Source organism: Gymnoscopelus braueri (assembly GCF_963280865.1).
Source record: "Gymnoscopelus braueri genome assembly, chromosome: 2".
Classification (NCBI taxonomy): domain Eukaryota; kingdom Metazoa; phylum Chordata; class Actinopteri; order Myctophiformes; family Myctophidae; genus Gymnoscopelus; species Gymnoscopelus braueri.
The window spans coordinates 15,047,096-15,068,296 of record NC_137604.1 but is presented as its reverse complement, the minus strand read 5'-3'; the positions used below and the strand labels follow the sequence as shown (position 1 = coordinate 15,068,296).

At 39.4% G+C, this 21,201-nt stretch overlaps 1 protein-coding gene across 1 annotated transcript; it reads right to left on the bottom strand.

Annotated features, from left to right (window-relative positions):
• Positions 1-1,282: 1,282 nt before the first annotated feature.
• On the bottom strand, positions 1,283-3,582 carry LOC308094358 (uncharacterized protein; the record flags this gene model as incomplete). Its single annotated transcript, XM_080440963.1, has 2 exons — positions 1,283-3,417; positions 3,564-3,582. 2 exons carry the CDS (start codon positions 3,580-3,582, stop codon positions 2,162-2,164), a joined length of 1,275 nt encoding a protein of 424 aa, XP_080297089.1. The 3' UTR covers positions 1,283-2,161.
• Between the last annotated feature and the right edge of the window lie 17,619 nt (positions 3,583-21,201).

Below are 21,201 nucleotides of genomic sequence, written 5' to 3'. Positions count from 1 at the left end.
TATAGAAATCCTCAAAGGTAATGCACTTAGCAAAACATTTTTTTTTAGAAAAGACTGCTCCTCAGAGTGGGACATGAGGAAGCTGCAGGGGAAATACAGTTTACGTTTGTGACGGCCTCTATGGGCATAAGTGAAAGTAACCCCCTGTCTAGGGTAGGGAGTGCAACACAAAAATGGAGGACGACAGTTGAAATCAAATTGAATATATATTTATTTTTTTCAGCAGAAATATTTTGAGTTTCTCTCAAGTGACAAGTGACTTCAGGGTGCTGGTTTACATTATGTAAAACACCTAACTACTGAAAATAAAACCCTAGCATAAACCCCTGACCAAAAAGAATAACAATATACTAAACCTACTTACCTAACTAAATAATAAACAGGAGAAAAGAGGGTATGGGATGAGCCCAAACAAAAAGTACCAAACACCCCTACAGGAATGAATGAACAATATTTACAAGGATTAAATCAAACAATGCAAACAATAACTGAAGCTAGAAGTCAAACAACTCTTATTAACTGAGATCAACGGTTACTAAAGGCAAAGGGTTAACGAAGGCAACTAAGCAAAATGAATCAAATAAGGTTACAAAGGTTTGGTTGGAGGATGAGAGGAATTCAGTCTCTGCTGCTGTGAAGCTGCCAATCCTCAGAGCTGTCTGAGCAAACTGAGGCTTTTGAATTGTTGGAGCCATGAGAGCCACAGCCAATCACGGACGTGGACAGGAGCGAAGAATGAGAGCAGGGGACAGGGCCGGAGGCTGGACCTGTCAATCTGTAGCACAGCCTGCATACAAACAGCCACTTCACACTCACACCAGCACCACACCCATCCGCACAGCATTCACACCATTCTCCACTTAAAAGGAATACAGAAGTAATAATACAATATTCCAACTCATCATAATTATACCAAATTAAACCACATACAAATAATATTAATTAATACAAATACGGCTGCCGTAACACCCCTCAACATGCAATTCCAATTTGGGAATGATGGGATGTTGCGTTTATCATGGCGTTTTTTCTGTAAAGAAAGCCCCCCCCCAAAAGGCAAACGTTATGGAGTAGCCTATCAAAATTAGTTTGTACCTAATTTAGAGGGGGAATAAATCACATTTAGGCAACAAATTGTTTAACATTTTTGGAGGAGATTCTTATTTGGCGTACTGGGAGTGTGCTTGCAAAGTCTCACGCCGATTGGTCCAACGGTGACCGAGTTAGCTGGTCCCAGACAGCTAATGGCCGGGTTTCCCAAAGCGATTTCAGGTCGTGCGTTAGGGTTTCCACGCAGCTGCGCATTAGCAACCCCGCTACGCACTACCTTCATTAGTAGCAGCTGGTTGTGCGTTACGTGCTATCTAAACTGGCTCCGGGAAACACCACTGTCGTAGAATTCTCAAGAGCACAGCGTTACGTGTCTGCCTAACTAGCCCTAGGCGCTCGTAACAAACTGCTGCGTAGGACAGCACTACGTTGGCTACGAAGCCTCTCCCAGGAGTACGTGCGTGCTGTTTTTCCTGAAGCTAGTTAGGCAGACACGTAACGCTGTGCTCTTGAGAACCTACGACGATGGTGTTTCCCGAAGCCAGTTTAGATCGTAACGCACAACCAGCTGCTACTAATGAGGGTAGAGCGTAGGTTTGGCCGGGTCCCAGCTGTGTAGGAGGCTCTTACGCAAGCTGCGTAGGCTACGCACGACCTGAAATCGCTTTAGGAAAACCCGGCTCTTACGTGCCTGCTAATGTACTGCGTAGCCTGTGTGGAGAGAGGCTCCCGCACGTAAGACCCTTTGTAAAGACCGCACGCAGTCCCTACGCAGCATCTCTTTGGGAAACCCGGCCAATCTCTGTAATGGATGGAATCGCAGAGGTAAAAACATTAATCGCCACTCCGGACGTTCCATAGGCATTGCCTGTATTGGGAGTTGTGTCATGATTCAAGGAATGCAGGAGAATCTTTTGAAAACATTATGCCCGCCCCTGGCTGTTCCGGCCTGGCGGAAATAAATATGCTAAAATCATAGCTTGGTAAACTCAAGCCCAACAGGTAACAACAGACCTTTATACATTATGCTTTATATACATACATTAATAATTTGATGTTTATTGTGATGTGGATTTCTTGAGTTGGATACATTTCACGGAATCTTTGTCATTCATTGGGTAATACAGGAGTCTTTCATTGTTTTCCTTAAATTAGCCCCTGCCCGAACACCAGCTACTGCAGCCTGAGGGTTACGAGCTGCACCATACGCTGCTGCAGCCCCTGCGGCAGCCCCTAATGTACCCATTAATGCTGCTCCAATTGGGCCGAACACAAGTCCAGTTGATGCCCCAGCAGAGGCTCCAATGGCAGCTCCAGTAGCAATAGCAACCAATGTAAAAGTCAAGAATGTGTTCCCTCGCTCAGCTTTCTTTCTTGCTTTTTGTTCATGTTGTTCTTTCAACTCTTTCATTTCTTTTTCCAGAGCCTCTGCCTCTCCTTTTTTCTTCAGTTCATCCTCCTCTTCATGTTTCTTCTCTCCATTCTCTCTATGAGATCTCTCTTCTTGTTGAAGTTGTTCATTCAGAGCCCTTATATCATTCTCACATTTCTTCTTCAGTTCTTCCTTCTCTTTACGTCTCCTCTCTTTCATGTCTCTAGCATATTTTGCTTCTTGTTCCTGTCGTTCTTTCTTAATTTTCTCTGTCTTTTTCAGAGAATCTCTCTCATGTTCTTTCTTCAGTTTTTCTTCTTCTTTACGTCTCTTATTTTCATTGTTTTTAAGAATTCTCTGCATCTCTTCCTCTATTGCTTTCTCTGCTCTTTGGAACATCTCATTGGTGTAGTGGCTTTCCTGGCCATTCTTCAACACCATGGTGTTGATTTTCTTAAACAACTCAGTGATCTGAGAGGGATCCTTAGTTTTGTTGTTGAAGACATGATGACGACGTTCACATTTTCTCATCAATTCTTCCAGTTGTGGAACATTTTTCAAAATGTCTTCAACTGATTTACCGTCAAGCTGGTCACCATTAGTGAAGAGAATCATGCTGTAATTATTTGACAGTTCACCAAATGTTTCTTGAATTAATTCCACAGATTTCCCCTCCTCTTCTGTGAATCTTCCCAGTTTGATCACATTCAGGAACACATGGGGACCAGGAGCAGCAAAACAAATACTCTGTTTGATCTCTGTAAGGGTTTGTTCTTTGCTAAATGTGGTGTCAAATAATCCTGGTGTGTCAACTAGAGAGACCTTTCTACCAGCCACTACACCTGTGACCTTCTGACAGTTCTTTGTACATGAGCTCATTGAAAACTCAGATTCAAAAGCTTCAGAACCCAGGATGGTGTTTCCAGTGGCGCTCTTTCCAGCTCCAGATTTCCCAACCAGCACAATGCGGATGTCTTCATCATCTATTATGAGAGCTGGTGGATTAAAATGATATGATTATGATGATGAACAGTTAGGGCCCTATCCTCCACCAAGATTACCATTGCTTTTTTCCAACGAATGCAATAAAAGTTTTACATCCAGTACCCACGTTGTTTAGATACCAAATGATTTTGCACACCCATGGGCGTGAGGCCCATGGGTGTGAGGCCCACGTGGGTGTCTGTGCAATTGGGGTGTGTATTGGTGCAATGCTCTCTTTCACACAGAGAAAAAAATAATCTTTAGAACTGACCTGATCTAAAGTTTTGCACAGTATTTCCCTGGTATGTGTGTTCGCAATGCATGCACAATGCTTGCAACCAAAAATCCATCCAAATCCAATACAACAATAGAAAAGGCAGATTGTCATTAGTCCTATTATTACGTAAGACGATTACAAACAAGAATGTGTTGTGAACCTCTTGGTATTATCTGTCTCTGCTCAATGGACACTGTTAACATCCATAGAGCTCCGACTCGTGTTCCGACTCAAGACCAGTGGTGGACAGTAACGGAGTAAACCTACTTGAGTACTGTTCTTACTTAAAGGGATATTTCACTTTCAAAAAAACTTTTGGTGATTTTATCATCTACTCAAGCCTTTGTGAGCCCCCCAGACAGTTTTTAAGTTGCTCGATTCAGTATTTAGATATTTGATATTCATTTTATCAGACACGCCCCCTTCCTATACAAACCCATTGTAACTTCAAACTCCATTTTAACCATGTTAGATTCATCAAAAACACCAGTCCTTGGTTCTGGTGACTCACCCTGCCCTCCTAATGCCTGAGGGGGCCGTGTTTTTCCGAGATTTTTTTTCATTTTTTTTTTTTTTTTAATTGCATTTTTTTTTTCATTTTCCAAAAAAAAAAAAAAAAGAAATGAAAAAAGTAATTGAAAAAACACGGCCCCCTCGCGTATTAGGGGGGCGGTATGAGTCACCAGAACCAAGGACGGGTGTTTTTGATGAATCTAACATTACATGTTAAAAATGGAGTTTGAAGTTACAATGGGTTTGTATAGGAAGGGGGCGTGTCTGATAAAATGAATATCTAAAATCTAAATATTGAATCAAGCAACTTAAAAACTGTCTGCAGGGCTCACAAAAGCCTGAGTAGACGATAAAATCACCAAAAGTTTTTTTGAAAGTGAAATATCCCTTTAAGTACAGATTTTGAGTATTTGTACTTTACTTGAGTATTAATTTTTTTTTATACTTTTTACTTTCACTCAAGTACATTTCCAAGACAAATATTATACTTTTACTCAAGTACATTTCTAGGAAGGCTGTGAAGTACTAGTTACTTTTAGGTTGGCTGTTCTTTTTTTTGTTTTTTTCCTTCCCCAAAATGCAATTGGCCACACGCTGTGTTCTTCAAAGAAGGAAACCTATCACAGTACACACTCTGCACTGGGATCTACATAATGTGTATTCAACAGGGGGTCCATGACTCCTAGGTGGTCCTCAGAGTCACTGCATTGGGGCCATCCATTTGAAAAATATATATATAATTACAAATATGAATGATAATGATTCATAAGCCCTAATAGAAAGCCTGTCAACAGAACCTACTGGAGCAAGTTCACACTTTTGAGTGTTACTTGCATAATGTCCTATAATGTAAACACTTCACACTTCACTTCACACCCACATACAGTATGTCTGAGAAACGTTTACATTTCCTTCTTCTGCTGTATGTTTTTAAAAGTGTTGCATAGTGAGTGCTGACAACTTACAGTAATTTGCTATTTCCGTGCCTTTTATACTTGTTTTAACAAGAAACATGGAGACTGCCATGCTCAACTAAAATGTTTTCAGACTTATCAGGATGAGAAGACAAAGCGACCTAACCTACATTGTATTGAATGAGAGCAGGGTGGAGAGCAACTGCGGTTCAGCAAGACCGATATTTAAATAAGAGAAGGGCAATTTCTCCTATGAAAGCAAACAGGCAGGTGCTCAAGCACTGGTTGGCTCCTATGTGTGCGCCTGGAGGCACTGCATGCTACACAGGTCACAGGTTAAACTGCATGCTACACAAGGGACTAGGGAGTCACTCGCAACGTTGCCAAAGAAATTTGTGCTGAAATGTCAGATGTCATGAAAGCTGTGAAGAGGCTGTGAAGAACGCCCTGCTCTACTTCACCATTCTGATGTTCGATGGATTTCACACGAAACAGTGTTCTCACGCATGTTGAAGTTATGTGTCTAGTCAGGAGTTTTTACTTCTCCAAAACTGCACAGAGCTGGCTGACAATTTCAATGACGATGTTTGGGTTGAACAGAATTGTGTATGTTCTATGCAAGGCCAAAATGCACGTGCCATTCACGTTTCTGTATGACAGAATGGAAAGCATTACAAAAAAATAAGAATATACAGTATGGAGTTAACCAGCTAACTAAAACAAAAAGTGGAGTTAGGAGGTTTTGTTCATCATTGATAAGAACAGCTAAATGGACCTCAAAGCTCACAATGAGGTTGGAGGTCAAAAGGGGGTGGAGCCTGGAGTCAGCAAAACCAGCTAACTCCACCCCCCTTTGCTGGAGTTAGCTGGTTTAGCAGAAAGTTTGAGGATCCAATGGAGTTAGCTGGTTTTGTCAGAAGCACTTTTTAATACTTTTCATTGGTTCAATATATATATATAATTTACCTGTACTTGCACTTAAGTATTTTTTAAAAGCATGTACTTTTGAATACTTAGGTATATTTAAAAGCAATTACTTTTACTCAAGTAACATTTTGACTGAGCTACTTTTACCTGTAGTGGAGTAAATTTGACCATTACTCAAGTACTGGGGTTAAATACTCCCACCACTGCTCAAGAGACGTGCGTTGAAGTCGCCCAGGATGGCCAGGAAGTTATGTGGCAGGACACTTTCAATTGCCTGCTTGAGCTTATTAATGTTGTAGTACTGTGCTTTGTGCTAAGGATCTACCCCCGTCCCGTCCCGTCCCGTCCACAGCCAGTGTGCTATTGTTGTGAAGGTGAGCGAAGGGTGGGTCTTTCTTCACTCAGTAACCTACACAAGTAGTTGTCTTTATCATCAATTTAAAAATGAATGACTGGTGATAAGAATCATATTTGATACACCAAATTAATAACCACACATTGCTGATTACAGAGAACTTTGAATTATAGATAGAATATGAATCAGTTCAGAATTGGGTGCGGAGTAGATGGAATAATGCAACTGAACTGTGGGAGCGAAGCGATTTTCTCCTTGTTTGTCTTGAAAAATAAATTATATGGATTTTGTTTTTCTTTTGGCCAGATACATACCTTTATTGCCCTTCTTGAATCTTGCCCTTCTTGAATCTGCACTCATGTCTGTTTTGAGAGAGAGAGAGAGAGAGAGAGAGAGAGAGAGAGAGAGAGAGAGAGAGAGAGAGAGAGAGAGAGGGAGGGAGGGAGGGGGGGACAGATGCAGGGAGAGAGACAGACAGACAGACAGACAGACAGACAGACAGACAGACAGACAGACAGACAGAGAGAGAGGAGGTTTGTATCATGGTGCTATAAACTCACTTTACAGCAACACAATCAAATGAGCTGAAATGGACATCCTACAGTACTGTTTCCCAAACCCATATGTGGGTCACAAATGGGTCGCGACTAAATATCCCTTAATTCTTTTGTTTCCTACATTGTTTTTTAAATTATTATTATTTCAAATAAAAAGATTTTCAAACATTTCCAAATAAAAAATAAAAAATAAAAATAAAAATAAAAACAAATTCAACAAAATTGGCTTAACCTTAGAACACTAACCATGAAAATAGTCACACTAACGATATAATAAATTCCATAAAAACTATTTCTCATCAAAATATATTAAAGTACAACAATTCATGGCAAATTGAGGTACTCCTCTTTGATATTTCAACATGAAAGTTCACAAAAAAACTAAAAAATATCATGGGGGGACCCTATAAAAAAGCATCGTAAAATAAATATTCCTTAAAAAAAATGGAGCTGGGAACTTTTCCTTTGGTCCACCCATTCCTGGGACATGTGAGCCTTGTACAGTGAAGTTACAGTCTAATTGCATCAGCTGACCATTGTGGGTATATGGATTTTTTTAAACACTAACCATGGGTGAAATTCACCCGAAGACCACCCTGTAGAAAAAAACAGGGATGGGGGCAGGCAGGAAAACAAACCTACCTTCTATGACGTCAGTGAGCATCCTGAAGGTACCCAAGGACCCGCCCACCTCAGACATCAGCAACCTTATGAAAATCACATAATTACAATTGTTTGGGTGAAATTCACCCATGGTTAGTGTTCTAGGGTTAAGGGAGGGGCGGGCGGACCTCTGACGTCACACTCATATCACATTGTCACCATGACTCAGCCATAACCATACAGTATGGAGTTCCTAATGCAGCTACGCCCAAATATAGAGTCTAACCTAAATGTGTCGTCATGGATCAGGCGCAAACAAATCAGTCAGCTCCATATGGGCATATACTGATGACATCAGGGATCTGATTCAGTTGTCATAGCAGCACTGCAGTATGAAACAAAGGACACAGATACAGATGAAGCTGAGAGATACATCTAAGATTAAAGATTAAAAAGTAATTAGAAAGGAGTAAAGTAGAAATATGACCAAATGTAAGGTCCTGCGCAATGAAAGTGTATTGCTGCCATGGCAGAAAAAACTAAAATGGATCAGTATCATGTTATAATGTGAAGGGTTTACAGTTTTGATGTTGGATAAAAAGATATTATCAACAAAAATGACAAAAAGTTTTGCACTCACAGTCGTTTGCAAAACGGGGCCCTCCCACAAACTTTGAAAGCCAATTGTAGCCAATCGGAATGGAACATGAAAAATCTGACAGATGCAGTCACAGAGATCATGTGTACCAATTTGTGTAAGTAGCAAAAAGTGTGTTTTGAGGAAAACGCCAAATGGGGGGAAATATTGCCAGGCAGAAATGGGCAATAATAATTTTGATCGCATGACCAACGGTTCAAGAGTTATAGTCCAAAACGTGAAACGGCCTGTTATACCATTTTTGGCCGATTCTTTAAAATGTGTTTCTTCCTTGCCCTACCGGAAGACTGTGTGCAAAGTTTCACACCGATCGGTCCAGTTGTGCCGGAGATTATGTGTTCACAGACACCAAACACACGGACAGACAAACCAAGGAAGTCCGGCCTAGCGGAGACAATAAACTTAAAGGCAGATAACCACCTTTTATTAACTAAAATGTGTATTGTCTGTGATTACCAAAAAACATGACACATCCTGTGAATATAGTATAGGCCTATGAACAAAGTTCTTTAAGAGCATGACGCAGATACTGAAAATATAGGTAAATTTCGTTTTCTCTTCAATAATAAATGCAATATGTAGGCTTTTTATTTATTTACACATACTTTCTACTCTAAGTGAATGATCCGAAGGTATTTTTCCTTGTACTTGTTCGACAAACTCTGGTCTGTTCATCTTTCCTGGTAAATGTGCATGTTTGTGACATAGAACTGTGAAGGTAAGTCTTCAATCTTCTCAAGCCTGAAAAACTCCTCTTGGCCTCTGCTGAGGAGCTTGGCAAGAACATCAATATTTTCAGGAAGGTCTTTCCCATACTGAGCAGTGCTGAGCCCCCCAAGTCCAACACACTGCACTTATATTTTTTGTTAAAGTTGTGTCATACTGTACATGTGCACCAAGATTTCCGTTTGCCGGTATATGCCAACCAACTACAATCTTAATTTGTGTTAAAAAAAAATGCCGTCCTGGCTGTTTTTATTATTATAATTATTATTACCATAGTCTATAATATAAAGTAACACAACATACAATACTTTGATTTATAACCATTAAAGTCATCAAAAGTTATTTATGAGCATACACTGTCTTTTGAAGTTTCTGTGTGGTTTCCCGGAGTAGCCTGCCTACATTACTGCCCTCCTATGCCTCACGGCAACACACACACACACACACACACACACACACACACACACACACACACACACACACACACACACACACACACACACACACACACACACACACAGCCAAACTAAAGTTCATTCCTCTGAATTTTGTCAGTTTATAGGTTATTGCTCATTGTTAATTGTTAAGCACTGTAACATAAATGTATCAGTTTGTATCGCTCAATATTGTTAACCACTTAAACCCCATATGGTTGAGCAGAGTCCCTCAGGGCTCTATGGTAGTGTTTTTTTTTCACTTTTCTGTTATTGTGGGGAAAGCTTTAGCTGAAAATAGCCGATCAATAAGCTCAGAACACATTGCAGCGCGACACGTTGTGAGCTTGTCAAACGGCTATTTTCGGCGAAAGCTTTCCCCACAATACGGATGCTGGTGGTTAAGTTGTTACGCACTGGAACTCCCGTACCTGTTGGCTACGTGCCAAGTGTTTTGTCACTGGAATTATTTTTTATAAATGTGTAAACTGACACAAGCAAGTTGATGTGTTTTTATTGTTAGCGACAGGATCTGTTCGTTCTGTTTCAGATGATGCCACACGGAAAATATCTGCAGCCACATTGCCACAATCAAAAATCCTCGAAAATAATGTCTTCCCCAGAACAATCACACACCTGAACAAGCTAACCAAATCGAAGCTTAAGTGGCATCAAAATCTACCCACAAACACCCCCCAAGGCATCCAGAGTATCTACAGATTTGTGACTTCATTATGCTTTCCATAAGAAACCAATTGTGAAAATTGACACATTAGTAAAGTATAGCAATTTGTTTCAACTTCAAAGGGTTAATTTATAGGAGGGGACAATTCACGTCCCTTTCGGATAGCGGGGACAACTCCTTCACACAGCTATGTCTACACTTGTCCCCAGTCTGTTGGATAGAAATTAAAAATGTTGTTTGTAAAATGACTTTACAAATGTCAGCTGCTGACCACTTGAATGCTGTCATTAACATCAGTTAAAGAGGTTAAGTCACACATTAGCCTACCGTCTACATGTCACTAAAAGACAAGAGGTCTCAGTGTCTTACCTGCTTCAATGTTGAAATGCTAATGTAGGTCTGGAGAGACGGAGGAAGTATAAAGACAGGCTATGAAGCTTCATCAACAAGGACCAGCTCACTGACACGTCTCTAGTGTCTCTGTCATTTTATGGAATGTGGTCTGAAATTGCTTTGATGGGGGGAGCCAGAGATCTATCTCTGTCATTTACTGTACAAGAAGTGAGACCATAATTGGGGAAGTCCTGTTTTCTCCTACCATCTGAAAAACTCATCAGATCATCAAATCACATGCCACCTGTCTCAGTAACAGTTTCTTTCCGCATGCAGTTAGGATCTTGAACAGCTGACACACATATAGTGTGCACAGCACAATGTTTTTATATAATACAAAATAAATAAAAAAGGGGGCGGGATCAAAACAATGACTCTCGACGCAATTGGTTAGACCTACAAACCAACTACCAATTACAGTCTCCCATATTTGAATACTGGTCACCCCAGACTTCTGGAGCAAGATATATTTAAAGAAGGTAGGGTCATCTACGTCATTTTCGCTATCATGCAATTCCAACCGGCAGATTCGTCACACCATGGGAGCCAGACTGCAGCCGTGAGTTCAGTGGAATGCATTGGAGTTAATGAGAGCCCGGTGGATCAGCTCATGAACAAAATATATTTCTGAATGACTGAGACCTTTGTAAAGTAATTGCTTCTGGAAAATAAAAGAAGACATATCACACATTGTTTTCTGCTGTGTTGCTTTTCGATGTGTCCACTGCATAAGTTTATTGAGCTATCTAAAGAGCACAAAGTAGGCGATACTGCCGAGCAGTGTTGGAATAGTTACTACAACATAGTAATATGTTACTTATTACATATTACTTGTTTAAAAAGTAATGTAGTTACTTTACTTATTACTCCCTGCCAAAAGTAAGTAGTTACTTATTACTTAGTTACTTTTTTTTTCTCGCCCCCAGTAATTGCATCCTTTCTCCCCAAAAGTCTGACTTTGCATTTTCAACATTAGCAGTTGTTTTTTTTCTCTTTTCTGCAGCCTACATTGTAAAATCCTCATTGTTGATTTAACTCTGAAAAGTGTTCTGTACACATGACGGGTCCATTTGGTTCTATTTGTACACTCATTTCAATTATATTAACACTAAGACTTTTACTGTGTATGAATTCATAACTTACAGACTAAATGAAAACCATTTGACTATGAATTGAATACTAAGGACCTCAATGGAAACAAGACCGCAAGGACTTTTTTGGAAGTATTTTAAATGTATTTCATGTATTTTTTGCCTAAAAAAATATTCAAATTCAAACACCTGGGCTCAAACAGATAATGACTCATCATGAGACACAATCTTTGAACAACTTCTGTTGTTTATTAAACAAAATGTATTCTAATAAAATACAAAAATAAAAAGGCTCCCAAAGCAACACATATCATCGTGGCAGAATGTAGGAGCAAATGCAAGTAAAAAAAAATCAATCATTCTGTATGACTGCTGAAAATAAAGTGCTTAATTTCTTTGTAAACAAAAGTAATTCTAATAGAATAAAAAGGCTCCCATAGCAACACGTATCATCCACCTTAAGGCTCGTGAAAAAAAGTAATAAATTAAATTAAAAAAATAAAGGTAATAATATTACTCAAAACGTGAAAGTAATTAGTTACGTTATACTGGGAAAAAGTAATAATATTACTTTAAGTTACATATTACTTTAGTTACTTTCCAACACTGCTGCCGAGACAGAAACCAGTGTTGCCATGTCCACTTATTATAAGCGACTTTGGGCTTATTTTTCTGTGAAGTTGCTTGTAAATATTGGTAGTTGCGGGTTGCAGTTTTATGGGCTTTTTCCTAAAGTGTAGTTGATTATTTGGACTTGGGCTTCACAATTAAAAAAATATTTTAACCAGTGGTTCTTAATTATGTTTATGTCATGGACCCTCAAATTAATATGTAGGCTATTTGTCCTAAACCCCCATCTGAAATGTTTTGTGCCAGGGAGCCCCGTACCAGATTTGTGTTGTTAGTGTTTCAAAAATCCTCAATATTTCACATTTTACTTCAAGATTTGTTTTAAATAGCAGACAAGCTCACAGCGCGTTGTGAGCTTGTAGATCGGCTATTTTCAATGTATACAGTAAAGGTTTAAAGTGCTCATAATGGCCTAGTGCAAGTCTTCAACAGGGGTCCGCAACGCCTAGGGGGTCCACGAGGTACTGCAAGGGGTCCGCGAAATTGTTGCTTGATTAGACAATACAAATACAAATAAATTATATATAGATATATATACAAATATTTTATATATGATGAGTGAATATATATTTATATATGAAACATATATATGTTTTCATATATTTTTTAAAAACATTTTCCACATTTATGTATTAAATAAATGATGATATCTATAAATGATTCTGTCCATTTTGAATAGCTTGTATACATGATTGTGCAATTGACAGATTGTTGTTCTCGGTTAATAAGGTATGTTTATAAATGGCAGTGCGGCCACCCTACTCACTGTACCCTGTACATGTATGTTTAATATAAAAGCACGAATATATTATTAATCTGTCTATTATTTTTAATAGCTTAGTATTGATGCACAATAACATGTATGTTTATGAAACACAATTGTATACATAATTATACAATATATGGGGTCGAGGTAAGGTAGGGGGTCCCTGCTCCATCTCCCCATCAGTTTGGGAAAACGTTGAAGACGTTAGGGCGGCCATAGCTGAGTGGTTAGTGAGCCCGCCTAGGGAACCAGAGGCCCTGGTTGCCCCAGGTTCGATTCCAGGCTATCCCAGCATATGCGCCGATGATATGAACTTTGTCCCTGAGCAAGACTCTTAACCCCAATTGCTCACAGGTTCTCATTGGAAACAAGACCGCAAGGACTTTCATGAACGACCTGTTAAAAGGAATTATCCTTATCCTTAGACCCCTGGCCCCCGGTGCTTCTTTTGGGCTTGTTTTCCTAGACCTGGTTGCTTATTTCTCTCACACAATCTGGCAACACTGCCAGAGACGATTTTTATACAGTCTATGGACGATACATGCCGCTGTTTAGATGCCTCAATAAAATTATACAGTGTGCTAAAAAAATCCGAATTGATTGGATAAAAACCTCTCTCTCTCTCTCTCTCTCTCTCTCTCTCTCTCTCTCTCTCTCTCTCTCTCTCTCTCTCTCTCTCTCTCTCTCTCTCTCTCTCTCTCTCTCTCTCTCTCTGGCTCTGTTCCATTCTGGTCAAACAGAGTCAGGGTGCTGATATATTGTGCATTTTGGCTCACTGGAAACACTCTGTTACACCAGTGGGTCTCAAAGTGTGGTCCAGGGACCCTGATGGTTCCTTGCGGGGGTTCCAAATGGCACCTTAAAAAGGTGTGTAACTCTGAGAGTGTACAAATGGAATGGGGGTCCTTGAAATTAAAAGGTTTGAGAACCACACATGAAATGGAACAAAGCCTTCATTAGATTAGTATCATTGGTAAAACCTGTGAAGGAAGTAAGGAAGAGGCCCAATTTATTTCCAATATGGCTGCTGTGCATAGAGCCTATTGATGGGTGTGTGCACCTGTCTGCATCATCATGCATGCACTCTCTCTCACAGCACGTTATCAAATACAACACTAAGCTCAATTTGCCGATAGCTGTTGATTTTAAGCAAAGATTAATGTAGACTACTTTGTAGACTATTTTTCCTATCACACATCAGGGTTTGACTTTTGCTATAAGTGTGAGGCGTGTTTCCATGGTCTGGGAGATGCAACAGCATTGCAGGGGAGGTGTGGAGAGTTGATTTAACTTCACAAGATTACCAATGGTGGGCAAAGTATTCCCAAGTAAATACTCTGAAAAGTATTCAGAAGTACAAATTACGAACTGCAATTTCTTAAAAACAGACATTTTCAGACATGAAAAGAAATGTTCAGATTTTTTTTTTCAGAAGGCGTTTATTTTCTTTTTTTTTGCAGGGACATTTCACATTGTGTACATTATTCTAATTTTTTTCAGCAAACAAACTGAAATAAAAACACAGAAAAAACAAAACAAAAAAACAGAACAGAAAAGAAAAACAAACAGGACAATTCGGCAGACTTATTAAACAGATTAATTCAAATTAAGTAGACTATCAGGACAAACAAAATTAAAAACACAGAGTTAAAGTTATCATGGCACGTACAATACTTTCTAGAGAGGTTAAAGTATCCTATTACGGGAGCCCATCTTTTTAAGAACACCTCATACTTCAACTGGAGCTTAGCAGTATTTTTTTCCATAGTATACATTTTCAATATTCTCTCATGCCATTGGTTGATCGTAGGTGGTAAAGGTCGGAGCCAGGATAGGGTAATCATCTTTTTTGCAATCAACAAAAGAGTGTGTAAGATATAAACCACCTGTTTGTCCGCCAACCCCTCCGGAACCACTCCAATAATATATACTTTTGGGTCTAATGGTAAATCTATATTAAGGATGGCCCGGATTTCCGACAAAATTGCCCTTCCAGTAACTTTCCAATTTAGGGCAGTCCCAGAAAACATGGGTATATGGTCCCCAATTTGCTTGCAGTCCCTCCAACACAAATCTGTTGTATTAACATCAAATTTAGATACTATGAAGGGTGTTCTGAAATATCTCATTTTTATTTTCCAATTCAATTCTTTCCACAATGGGCTGTTTGTGATTTTGTGACCTCCTTCACAAGCCCTTTCCCACTCCTTATCTTCTATAATCACTGTCATTTCCAATTCCCATTTTGATTTAATCTCTAATGTGTTCCCTGAAACTACGGACTGCAAGCAGTTATATATTTGAGATATACTTTTTTTCCCTCTGTTATCCTAATTAAAAACAGCTCCAAAGGGGTTGGCGGTTGTCTCAAAATCTCCCAGTCCTTATGAGACAGCAGATAGCTTCTCACCTGTAAGTATTTGTAAAAGTCCTTTGAGTCCAAGCCAAATCTATCCTGCAACTGTTTAAATGATTTAATGGAATCCCCCTCAAGCAACTGGTGAACTGTAATAAGTCCTTTCTCTGTCCACACTCTGAAACCTGAGTCCAGTCTGCTTGGAAGAAAATCCTCATTCCTATCTATTCTAGTGGCTCTTGATATTGATAGAGATAGTTTCAATTTCTTCCTTACCAAAGACCAGACTTTATACGTACAACTCATCCATTCATTATTTAACTTGAGATTATTCCATTTTTTAAGCTCCAGTGAAGGCAATGACTCAAGAGGTACCCGTGGACAAGAATTTCTCTCCAAATCTAGCCAATTTATATCTTTATCTTGTTTTATCCATTCCACCAGTCCACTCAATTGAGCCGCCCAGTAATAATGTCTTAAATTTGGAAGATTAAGCCCCCCTTGATTTTTTGCATAACCTAGCATTTTCCATTTGATCCTTGGTTTCCTCTTTTGCCATATGAAACCCGACATCATCTTATCTAATGACTTAAACACTGAGGCCGGGTTCCAGACAGGCAATGCCTGGAAAAGAAACAACAGTCTAGGGAGAATATTCATCCGGACCGTCTCAATTCTACCAGTTAGTGAAAGTGGGAGAATCTCCCACCGTGCTGTTCAGAAATTTTTAAAGTAGGCTAATTTCAAAAGATTTATTTATATTTGAAATGTAAAGTAAATAATAATAAAAAAAACTCCCAAAATGTATTTAGTTGCTGTCCACCACTAAAGATTACAAATGGCCAATTTCATAGTTGCCATCACTATTGTATTGCCATGACCTTCTTGCCAAACACAATATGGAGTGTGAGTGTTATAAAGGTCTCATAAAAAACATCCCTATTTGTGTTACTGTATGTTCAATGTGAAACAATGTAATTATGGATCATATCACTGCAATGCAACAATTTCCTAACCTGACTCTGCCAGATGGGGGCAGTATTGACTTTACAGGTTCAGCGTGTGAAACAAATGTCACGCAAGCTTGTTCCATCTGGCGGAGTCAGGTTAACAATTTCCCACATGTTGTTCTATGTTGGTGAACCCAAAACCCTTATGTCATAACATGTCATAACTAAAGCTTTCTTGGCGCCAGTTCAGCGAAAGTTAAGGTGTGGAAAGGTCACCCATGACAAAATTAATGGCCAGGATACAATCATTTCTGACATAGGCTATTACAGTACAACAGTCTATACAGGCTATTACAGTATGACATGGCGAACAGCATCATCATTTAAACGTCTTTTAATAGAATTCTCCAAGACACGTATGCAAACATTCATTGGTGACCAAACCATCTTGTAAATAACACAACAAACGGTGTGTAACATAAATTACTCAGTTTTACATCTCAATTGTATATATTTAAAACCTTTCAAGTTAAACTCTAGAGGTTTGCATACATGTACATCACTTGAGACAATTTAAGCTTTCAAATACAGTCTCACCCTGTACACTGATCAGTTCTGTAGGCTTCTCTCTGGCATGTGCAATTCAGCACCATGAGAGAGATTATTTTATTCATTGTAGGTACTTTGCGGAAGACTAAAAAAAAAAAAAAAAAACATTGACCAGGGAGCCAATGTGAGGAACTGTATAGTTACTACAACAGTGCAAGTGGTTAATCAAATCATAAACAAATAGAAAAAAGCATACAATCTGTGAAAATGTAGTATTTTCAATTGCCAGGCAATACTTATTTAAAAACTAGTGTTGCCAATACAGTCAACACTGATTTAGGCGGCTTCGGTCACCGCTGGCTGTTTGTAAATTCATTATCCCCGCCAGGCCGGTGCGGCCAAAGGCGTTGGATTATTAGTCCAGTTCTATATGTAATTTCGTTCAAATTTTCGGGGGATTAGGAAAACTATACATTTTTGGAAACTTCAGAGTATTACAAATCAGAAAATCCATGATTCCATTTGCGCAGAAGCCAATATGATGGCCATCTTGGATTTTGCAAAATGGCGACCTTTGAATATTCGTTTTTCAATATCTCGACTTCTAGATTACGTAGGATCTGGATTCTAGTGGCTAAATCTACATTTTTAGGGTCAGGAAATCCAATGGTGCTAATTAAAAATATTTACAAATGATCAGTGGCACAGATTTGGGTCATAATCCTTGATTTTGGGGGAAAAAATGTAATATTCGTTTTTCCACTATTTTGACTTCTAGATTACATAGGATCATGATTCAAGTGGTTAAATCTACATTTTTCAGGAAATCCAATGGTGCTAATTAAAATCAGTGATCAATAGCACATATTTACATAACAATCTAGAATTGTAATATATGATTATCTGAAGAGACAGAGACAGATGATTTCTCTCATTGACACAAGGTTGCGTCATTTATTTACACAAACACAAACTAGACCAGTCTATACATCATCCTCACCATCATCATTGCTGTCACTAGCCAATGTATCTTGACAGTCTTCATCGTTTTGGCAGTCAGCAGTACACTGACATAGCTCCGTACAGGGTAGCCCCACTGATCTGCACGAACATCTAAGTGAAGAACAGTCTGCTTTACCATCTCAATGGTTGCCTCTGGTGCTGGGAGGGACTCAGTTGTAACTGGTTTCAGCTGGCCGTCCTTGTCCTTGTAGTAGCCATTGTTGAGTGGGTCAAGGAACTTCTGCTGAGCAATGTGGACTCTTAGGACATGCTGCTTGAGAGCACCAAGGGTGGGTGGAAGCTTGTCCCCTTCTACCATGTGTTTGCAGAATATCACTCACTATCACCATTGCTGTCACTAGTATAATGTATCTTGACAGTCTTCATCATTTTGGCAGTCAGCAGTACACTGACATCTGACATCTGGGATTTTGGAAGTGGCACCAATATGGAAAATTCTGGGTGCAGACCGAGCCAAAGCTTCGCCGGCATTTCATGCCTTTACAGGAGCAGACAACACTGGGAGATGTTCTAGGATAGGCAAACCTACCTGGTGGAACAGCTACCTCAAAGCTGGTGAAGATGTCCTCGAGGCTCTGAAGATGCTTTCTCAAACCAGTGATGTGACAGAGGATCTGCTAACTACAGTAGCTAAGTTTGTATGCCCTGCGAAAACAACCCTGAGCTGAGATGGCATCTATTCTGCAAACACATGGCAGAAGGGGACAAGCTTCCACCCACCCTTGGTGCTCTCAAGCAGCATGTCTTAAGAGTCCATATCCAGGCCAGAGTGTGGAGTCAGGCACACATTGCTCAGCAAGAGTTCCTTGACCCACTCAACAATGGCTACTACAAGGACAAGGACGGCCAGCTGAAACCAGTTACAACTGAGTCCCTCCCAGCACCAGAGGCAACCATTGAGATGGTAAAGCAGACTGTTCTTCACTTAGATGTTCGTGCAGATCAGTGGGGCTACCCTGTACGGAGCTATGTCAGTGTAATGCTGACTGCCAAAACGATGAAGACTGTCAAGATACATTGGCTAGTGACAGCAATGATGATGGTGAGGATGATGTATAGACTGGTCTAGTTTGTGTTTGTGTAAATAAATGACGCAACCTTGTGTCAATGAGAGAAATCATCTGTGTCAGTCTCTTCAGATAATCATATATTACAATTCTAGATTGTTATGTAAATATGTGCTATTGATCACTGATTTTAATTAGCACCATTGGATTTCCTGAAAATTTTAGATTTAACCACTTGAATCATGATCCTATGTAATCTAGAAGTCAAAATAGTGGAAAAACGAATATTACATTTTTTCCCCCAAAATCAAGGATTATGACCCAAATGTGTGCCACTGATCATTTGTAAATATTTTTAATTAGCACCATTGGATTTCCTGACCCTAAAAATGTAGATTTAGCCACTAGAATCCAGATGCTATGTAATCTAGAAGTCGAGATATTGAAAAACGAATATTCAAAGGTCGCCATTTTGCAAAATCCAAGATGGCCACCATATTGGCTTCTGCGCAAATGGAATCATGGATTTTCTGATTTGTTATACTCTGAAGTTTCCAAAAATATATAGTTTTCCTAATCCCCCGAAAATTTGAACAAACCTTCTTTTTTGGACATATAGAACTGGACTATATGTTTGTGCTCCTGTGAGTCCATCAGTCTGTCTGTCCGTCTGTGAACAACTACTCTCGGCCATTACTGGACCGATCGATGTTTCGGTTTCAATATATTTTCAGTTAAATGCCAGGATTAGTCTCTTAACAGTAATAATTACAAGGGTGGGGGTTGCTGGAAGCTTGTTTTTGCATGCCTCAGTATGAGCGGCTGGTAATGAAACATCCTTGATGTACATGCTCTGCTGTGTGTCAGCACATGTGTACCTCAATGACAAAAAAACAAACATCACCTGTACGACATGGTCGAATACAAGAGAACACAATCATTTCAGCACAAATAAGAAACGGCCGTGTCTAATGTAACACAACACAGCAAGCAATCAAAGATGAGTAATGTACTCATGAAAATAAACCAGGCTGCCTACAGTATACAAAGTCCAAATGACCCCCATTAAACCTACAACATAAGGATGATGTTATAAACAATCATTAACATAATTTACAGCTACATAAAACAATATGCATAGCACAATAGTGGTAAAAACAATGACCAGTGACTAGAACTGATGTGTTTTTAAGAGGAGCCGTGACTCCCACATGGTTCACACTCTGCACATTGTATTGATGATTCGCTGTCATACTTGATTAAAAAACACCTCAATCTCAGCCAATAAAGGCAGAAAGCAGAAAAGCCCCCTGCAATGCCACCATAATCATGGTAAAGCGCACCCTCTCATGTAATATTGCTTTAATAAGACATGGTCAACACAGGTCAACATATAGGCCTACATGATGAACACTGGTCAACATAAATCATAAAGCTGTTACTTCTTTATCTGGCATTTACCAATCACAGTTACCATCATCGACCTAAACAACAGCAAGACACAAATCCACAATATGTTTTAACTTTACATTGACTGATTTCAATGCAATGTCAGAAATTATGAGTCACTGGTAAATGAGTTCTTTATTATAACAGTATATTACTCTTTCAACTTGATTTGGGCCTATCTCATTGTTATCAGAAATTGGCAGAAAATATGCCATAAGCCAGCCATTCTTTAGCTAGTGCAATTACCTCTTTTTTTTTTAGACTCACACAAACCGGTACACATTATCTCTGGGATCATGTGATCAAGATGTATAAGTTAGATTTTTCAGATCCCATTCCAAGTGGCTATGACCAAAGTTTGTGAGCCCTGGCTAGGCAACCTGGCCTGGCGGAGACCTGTGCTCCGAGGAGAACACTTTTCAAGTTTCATCTGTGACAGGCACAACTGAGGCAGCTCAGAAGGTACTTGCACAGTTGGCTAAATTATGGTGTCACGACCAGCCATATTCTTTATTATTTCTATTGTTTTTTTTTCTTCTCTGTATTACTTAGTATTTCTGTGTTCCTGCAAGGTGAGGTTGATGACTATTTAAATTGACAATTATGGAGGGCGGTGAAGCTGTTTGGGGAATTAGCAACTTTCAAATTGACAATCCCCGGTTTCAGTTTCCGTCCGTGGCGAATTGGTTCTCACTGCTGATTGACTGGCTCTCATGATGCTCCCGTGAAGCCGTCGCGACAAGTTTGCTGGTGCAGGTAGTGGGATCTTTCAACGTAAATAAATCACTTTATTTGTAATTCAGCCATCGTGTCCAATGTCAATTCATTTTATGTTAAAACACTTTACCCCTGGACAAATGGGCGTAAAAATGGTCAAACATTTGGATATCCAACTGTAACTAGGGATGCGATGATATTCATCTGAAGCTACG